This window comes from Plasmodium cynomolgi, chromosome 7 (assembly GCF_000321355.1).
Source record: "Plasmodium cynomolgi strain B DNA, chromosome 7, whole genome shotgun sequence".
In the NCBI taxonomy this organism is placed as follows: domain Eukaryota; phylum Apicomplexa; class Aconoidasida; order Haemosporida; family Plasmodiidae; genus Plasmodium; species Plasmodium cynomolgi.
This window is the reverse complement of record NC_020400.1, coordinates 358101-365443: the sequence shown is the minus strand read 5'-3', so window position 1 is coordinate 365443 and position 7343 is coordinate 358101. Positions and strand designations below refer to the sequence as shown.

General features: G+C 43.2%; 3 protein-coding genes across 3 annotated transcripts; 2 read left to right on the top strand and 1 right to left on the bottom strand.

The window, feature by feature from the left end:
- Window positions 1-1438: 1438 nt before the first annotated feature.
- On the top strand, window positions 1439-2423 carry PCYB_071710 (apoptosisLrelated protein; the record flags this gene model as incomplete). The annotated part of the gene is made up of 4 exons (XM_004221568.1): window positions 1439-1567; window positions 1836-1898; window positions 2112-2153; window positions 2364-2423. 4 exons carry the CDS (start codon window positions 1439-1441, stop codon window positions 2421-2423), a joined length of 294 nt encoding a protein of 97 aa, XP_004221616.1.
- Window positions 2424-3238: 815 nt separating this feature from the next.
- PCYB_071700 (hypothetical protein) lies at window positions 3239-4900 on the top strand (the record flags this gene model as incomplete). Its single annotated transcript, XM_004221567.1, has 2 exons — window positions 3239-3427; window positions 3623-4900. The coding sequence occupies 2 exons, from the start codon at window positions 3239-3241 to the stop codon at window positions 4898-4900; spliced, it is 1467 nt and encodes a 488-aa protein (XP_004221615.1).
- A 714-nt stretch (window positions 4901-5614) lies between these two features.
- PCYB_071690 (hypothetical protein) lies at window positions 5615-6605 on the bottom strand (the record flags this gene model as incomplete). The annotated part of the gene is made up of 1 exon (XM_004221566.1): window positions 5615-6605. A coding segment is annotated over one exon (991 nt), but the record flags the coding sequence as incomplete, so codon positions are not given.
- Window positions 6606-7343: the final 738 nt, after the last annotated feature.

The window sequence follows — 7343 nt, the reverse complement described above, 5'->3', positions numbered from 1 at the left end:
TTTTCGTTATATGCAACTAGACTTTTTGTAAAAAAAATAAAAAAAAAAAAAAAAAAAAATACATAGTACGTACATAGAGCGCACATTTCGCGTACATATGGAATACGTAGCACCATCATGGACGACCAGTGCGGGGGCGGAAACCATCCTTACGTTTCACCCACCTGAGTGAGCCAAGTACAGTTAAGTTATCTTCTGCGGAAAAGCCCTACCTGCAATTTGTTCAAGTCAGCAAGAATATCAAATGCTGCTCTGATGGGCCTGATGACATTTGTGATGATCTATCCGTTCCCATAAAAGAGCGATAGTACGGGGAAAACGGAAAAACTGCGCAAAATAGTCCAACAAAAAAAACTACAGCTGAAAATAACAAAAACTGCAATAAGAGGCTAGTACAGTAAGAAGTAAAAGTACTATGTATTGCCTCCCCCAAATAGAATTCACTTCGGGGAAAATAATCACCTTTGGGATTTTTTTGTATGACGGTATGGTATGTTATAACTGCAGGTCCCTTTTTAAGCATTTGTTCTCCTGAAAAAAAAAAAAAAAACGGAACAGTTTGTCGCTAGCTTTTTTTTTTTTTTTAACCTTCATACATGCAATGGGGAAAACGGGAGGGTAAATCTTTGTAACATCGCATCTATTTATTTCGTTGTAAAATTGGTTGTACAATCTGCTGCATATTTTATGTTACTCTTTTGTGTTCCACTTTTTATCTCATTTTTTTTTTTGTCAAACAAACTGATCTCCCCCTTTGCTATTGCCAAAAAAAAAAAAAAAAAAAAAAAAAAAGCTAACTGACGCCCAAACGCTTTCGTCACTGACTTTTGCAAAAAATGAACGCTGAAAGGGCTGAAGCGAATTCGAGGCTTCTGGAGCTTTCGAAGAGGAACCTGGAAAATGTAGGCTCTCCGTTGTGTGTCTCTCCTTTCACGAGTGAACACGCAGACATATGTTCCCATCCGTATGCGCTCATTCCCCATACGCACACATTACATGGACGCTTGGCTGTCTTTCCCCTCTTTGGCAGAAAACGAAGAAGGAGCTGGAACAGAAACAGAAGCAGGAGTACGCATACGTGGCCTGAGCTTGCTAGCTCCACCCCCCCCTTAATAAAACACACACAACGATTACATCTATACATGATTATGCACTTGCATATGCTTTGCTTAGCTGTCTTGCGCAGCTCAACAACTGTGCGGAATGATGTTCGCCCATGTATTCCCAAATGGGCCCACGTCACTCGTAACGACTCGCATACATCGCATTTTTCATTCGTTGTGATAGGGAACAGCAGGAGCAGAGAAGGATTATCATGAAGTCCCTGTTGACCCCGGATGCGCACGCACGATGTAAAGAAAGAAGCGTCCTTTTAAGAGTGCTAGGCTGCAAAGAGAGGCAGTACCGGAAGGACTAGCGCCGCCGATAAATGTAACAAATGAGCAATAGTATAATGCAATATTTGACTCCCCCTAACCGAACCGCTCACCACTTTTACTTTTCAGTGTCCAGGATAGCCATTGTGAAGGAAGAAAAGGCCAGGCGAATCGAGGACATAATCATAAGGGTAAAAGCTAAGAGGGGAAAAAAAAAGAGTGATGCACAAAAAAGGGACATGAAAGGAGTTAATTTAAGAGGATGCGTATAATGACTCTTTCGTCAGCGTTGTAAAAAATTGGGTCTTTTCCACCCGTGCCTGTTCGTCGTATCGCTTTAATTTGAAAAAAAAATGTCAACGACCAACGTTGCAATGAGATAGTGAAGCATTCACGTGTGCACATACCCCATATGTTCGCCCCACATGTTGCTACCCTTTGTTTTCCCCTTTCTTTCAGAATAGCCAAATGGGTCTGCTACACAGAAAAATCGATGACGAGCAGCTAATTAAAATTATCGAGGTTTGTTTTCGCGCGACTGGGTGTAAAGCAGCGATGTGCTGTAGGCCTCCGTGTTTGCTTTTCCCGTTCGCGCGCCCCCCTCTGTTGCTGTGCGCACATGCACACCGTTGTAGCGCCTCATTTGTTGTTCTTCATTTTTTGTTTGTTCCGCTGTTTTTTTGCTCCGCGTTTTTTTTGTTTCATTTTTTCCCCGACTTCACTCTCCCCCTGCAGCAAGTGAGTGAAAAAATTTACAAAAAGGAACCAGTGATAGAAGTAAGTCATTGCAGACAGTTCGAATGAGTGCATATATGTGTGTGCACAGCTGGGAAGAAAAAAAAAAAAAAACTCCCCTCCATGTCAAGTCATTTTACATGTTTGCTGATGCTCCCCATGGCGAGGGCCCCACCCCTTCGTGCATGCGTGCATACGTTGGTATTTCGTTGCTCAAAAAAAAGTGACATACATATAATTCTTTCTGCGCAGATAAGACGAAGGAAACAGTTCGATGACGATGATGACTTCAACGAAGAGGACTACACGTGAACGCACGCAGTTGCGACGTGGATAATTTTTTTTTTTTAAAATGATGTGCAGAATAAATTCAAGCTTTGTTGCTGCCCGTGGTTTGGTTGTATGTAAAAAGAAGGGGAAAAAGCCAAACGCTGAAAATGACTTTTATCATGTGTTTTTTTTCCCCCCTGCTTCTGTTAATTTTTATGAGTATGAGCTTAGTTCGTCTCAAGCATATTATTCCTTCCATTCCCCTATATTTTATTTTATTCTCTTATGTTCCTTTTTTTTTTTTCGATTTCGTGGCCTCTGCGTTTTATGTTGTCCCCGCACGCGTTCCCACTTTCTACGCCCCACTCCCCCCTAAATTAACACCAACCATTTTAATTAATATGTATCCCCTGTTTTACCCTGCGTTATAAAAATTATGTGTCTCGAGAGGATTGCCCACCCCCCTTTGTTAGCAGTCTGCCTGGGTAGACATCCCCTCGTTGCTTGATTTAACCAAAGTGGGGTGGCGCCAAGAAAAGGCACGTCGAGGCCTTCCTTTTTTCTGTTCTGGTCCCCTTTTCCCCAACTCCTCCTGGAGACGCTTAAATAGGGTCATTTTGGAGGGGAAAAAAATATTACCCCATTTGTGGATGCACAAAAAAAGGGTGCCACCATCTTAGGTTGCAACTTTCTCACTCCAAGTCGTCAGATTTGCTTCCCTCGTCAGATTTGCTTCCCTCGTCAGATTTGCTTCCTTTGTCAGATTTGCTCCCCTCGTCAGATTTGCTTCCCTCCTCAGAGTCCTCCCTTTTAACCAAACATCAACCCTTGCGTGCTTCCCTTTTTTTTCCACACCCATGAAGAGCAGAGCGCACATTTGGGTTGCCCTCCTGTTGGCTTGCCTACCCCCGCGTGTTAAAAATTTAGACAAGGACGTATCTTCCCCGGTATGCAAAACTGACGATGTGTATACGGGTGATGCCTTTTACCCTTTCAAGAAAAAAAAATACGTCCTCTATGATGTGAACATCGGAGAAGGCTTCAATGTATGTATTGAGTATGGGTGACCGATTAGGGCGGCATTTCCTGGGCGATTAGCAAAAGTGGCTGACTCGCTCAGAAAGGGATTCCCCCGGGGGGGGGTTGCATCCTTCCCCGCGTCGTGGCATCATTTCGCGTTAATGCTATGCAATGAGCAGTCCACTTCTGTTCATGTTTGTGCCGCTCCCCCCCACACACAGTTGCAGAAGGAAGTACTATACCGAGTCGCGCTGGGTGTGTACTACCTCAACCAGGAGGAGAGGACACACGTGCATTATCTTGTGTTGCCTCCCTGGTGCTACGTCACCCATTGGGGAAGGGAAAAAACACACAACAGAATTAAATGGGACGTTTTCTTCAACCTGAAGGCTCTCCAAAATGTGATCCCCGTGATGGAGTACCATCAATATGAAGAACAGTTTGGGTCACACGTGGACTACATCCTTTCATATCAACATGTCATTGAAGATTGGTCCAAAATGGATGAAAAAAAAAGCTTCCAAGTTTTGGACTTAGACAAATGTCACGTGAAATATTATAAAAAAAAAAAAAATTTATGTAAAAATTGTGACCATAAATATTCAGTTGTATATTCAGGAAATTGCACAAATGTGAAGGGAAAAAAAACGGAATGTTTAGAAATTTTTTTTATAACTAGCTATTTTGTAAGTTCCACTCTTTCAGATATATTTCACTACGACAACAATTCTGTCCTTATCAAACATGGCAGAAATATCCTGGTGGCTTTAGCAAACGAATTGGTGGAAGCAAATTTGGAGGATGTTCTCCCATACAGTAAATATTTAATAAATGAGGGAAATCAGTTTATTGAAAAAAATTTCAAGTCGAGTAATAACTACATAAGCTGCCATTTGAGGTATACGGACTTTAGGAAAATATCCACATATGATGTGTCACCTGTACGCATTTCGATTTTAAAATTACTTTACATCATGTTTTTGCGAAAAAGTGACATCATTTTTATATCAACTGATGAGAAGAAGGAAGTTAAAAAAGTGATTGACAAACAATTTCCTCAATTTAAACATTTTTTTTTTTACGAAAATGGAAAGTTACACCCAGGACAGGTTGCTATTGTTGATCAATGGATTTGCACACGCTCAGGTACATTTGTGGGAACCATTTTTTCGAGATTCAGCATGCACATAAAATGGGAGCGATCTTTAATTGGTAAGGGTGGGGCGGATCACAATTTGGATCTTTGTGGTTACAGCATTGGCACCGATCAGGGGTTGCGAAAAAAGTATTCGGATATTCAAGATGCCGACCTCGATGAGGAGGCCTTGCAGAAGCTCCACCCCTTGTACATGTCCCTCTCGCAAACAGATAGGGACTACCTCAGGACTATTTGTTACGACTCTGCGTATCACTACCCCCAGAATGTGAGCATCTACCGGAGGGGGGACGTGCCCCCCGAGGTGCGTGTGGTGGGGATCGGAGGGAAAAGGAGCGCTTGAAATGGTTGGCTTCATCCGCTAAAATAGTTGCGGCAAAAACGGGGCTGCCCATGTGCGCGCGCCGGAGCACGACTGTGCTGGTGGGCAGACGGAGAGGCGACCCAGCCCCCTTGAGGGATGTCTGACGAAGCCGCTATCTCCCCCAGGGGGCGCTTCTCCTGTGGGGTTAGCTCGTCCTGCGGTGTAGCTGCGGTGTAGCTGCAGCGTAACTGTAGCGTGTCACCGCTAAAACGCAATGCTGAGAGCCTCCCCGTCGCCCGACCATTGGTGCCAACTAACTCATACTGAAATATTTAATGCACTCGGAGACGTCATACCCCCGGTGGGAATCCTTGTTACCAAAAAAGGAATCCACCTCTTCACACGTTCGAAAGTTAATGTCGTTTGATTTGTTCCTGTGGACATTCGGGTTGTTCCTGTGGACACTCGGGTTGTTCCTGTGGACATTCGGGTTATTCCTGTGGACATTCGGGTTATTCCTGTGGACATTCGGGTTATTCCTGTGGACATTCGAGCTCTTCCTGTCGACATTCGAGCTCTTCCTGTGGAGGTTGTTACCAACATCGTTCGAACCTTCAGCTGGGTTATTCACCTCGATATGGTAATCTTGAGAGGCGTCTGGGGATACGCCTTTCCACCTTGCCTGGTCAGGCGCTTTCTCCAACAGGGAGACTCCTTTGGTCCCTTCATGACCCGCCCTATTGGAGAAAGCACCCTTTCTGTTCAGTACCATCTGTACAATGTGAGAAAAAATACAATTTTCGTAAATCTCATTCATGACATGCTCACAGTAGTAAATGGACTCGTATTTGCAATTTTTGTAAATCTGATTAAGGAAGACATGAATGATATTTAATTTGGAAAGGAAGAGAGCATACAAGAAAAAAAAAAAATTGAACAAAAATATGAACAGGATGTAGTATATCCCTTTATAATTTCTCAAATTTAAAATGTGCATTTTGGCTAGCTCGTAAGGTGGGACCAAAGGAACGGCATTGTTGTAATAATACACGGAGAAAAGGATATAAAAATTTATAAGTAAATTTACACACAAATTAATTACGTAGGGAATGAAGAAAAAAAAATATTTGATGTAATTAATTTTATCGCTACATTTCTGGATCATTAATGAGTGGATGTAGTTGTGATTGCATTTCATGTAGTTGCTTATGTTGTATATATTTGAATATATCGAATTTCCAAAAATGTTGAAAATATTTTTTCTCTCCATGTGTATACAATCGTAATTGGGGATGTCTCCCCCGTGGGCGATATTCAACTCTTCGTATAAATCATCGTTATTTATAATTACGGAGGCTGCACGTTTTGTGGGGCCCAGCGCGCCGTCTTTATCTGTGTGCGGGTTGCTGCAGAGGCGGTTGGATAGGCGGTCGCATAGGCGGTCGTTGGATAAGCGGTCGCATAAGCGGCCGTTGCAGAGGAGGTTGCTCTCCCATGGCAGGTTATCAGAGGTGGGCTTCTTCGCTCTCTCCGCCTTTTCCGCCTTCTCTGCCTTCCCCGGCTTCTCCCTCCGGTGCCCCTTTTCGATGAAGAGCTCGCCACATTTCGTGGGTGAGCCTATTTCCCCCCCCTTCGTGTCGCTTTCCCTACTTATATACTTGAAGATATTTGTAAATTTATTGAAAGTCTCATCAGCGTGAAGTAGGACCATATTATCAAATTTTTTGTCCAAATGACCAAACATTTTTTTACAGCCCTCAATGAGTGTTTCCGTGTTCCGATATATTTCTTTATTTTTTTCTCTAATATATACATTGTATAGCATTTGGAGGATGATGAGACACATGACATCCACATGGTAGAGGAACGTTTTGTATGTAGAAAAAATGATATATAAATTTAGGAGGCAATAAGCCAAAACGGAAAAGGTGGAAAAAACGTGGAAATGAATTTCACACGGGTGATAATGTGTGTTGGAGCCCCAGGGGAATCTAAGCACTGTCTGCAGGCGAAATAAGAGGCATATACTTAACAGTAAAAAGAGAATATACACAACGTATAGAATGTACGTTTTTTTTTTCCCGATTGGGTATAGAAGCCATGTCCCCTTTGGTACTTCCTTCTCATACTTCACTATGCATTTCAAGTTGTTATATATTTCGTAAAAGTGGATATAATTTGAGAAGGGCGAATTGTCGAATAGGTTCATTTTCATGTTGTGCAGCTCCCTCAGCAGGAGCTCTTTCCTGTCTCTGTGGCTGTCTTTGTGACTGTCTTTGTGACTGTCTTTGTGGCTGTCTTTGTGGCTGTCTTTGTGACTGTCTTTGTGACTGTCTTTGTGGCTGTCTTTGTGACTGTCTTTGTGGCTATCTCCGCGCTCTGCACCGTCCAGGGGGTCCCACCTGGGCCTCTCCGTGCAGATTAGCTCCACGCTGCTCTGCCTCTTCTGCGCCTCCATGCTCGGCTCGCGGGGTAGGCGGCA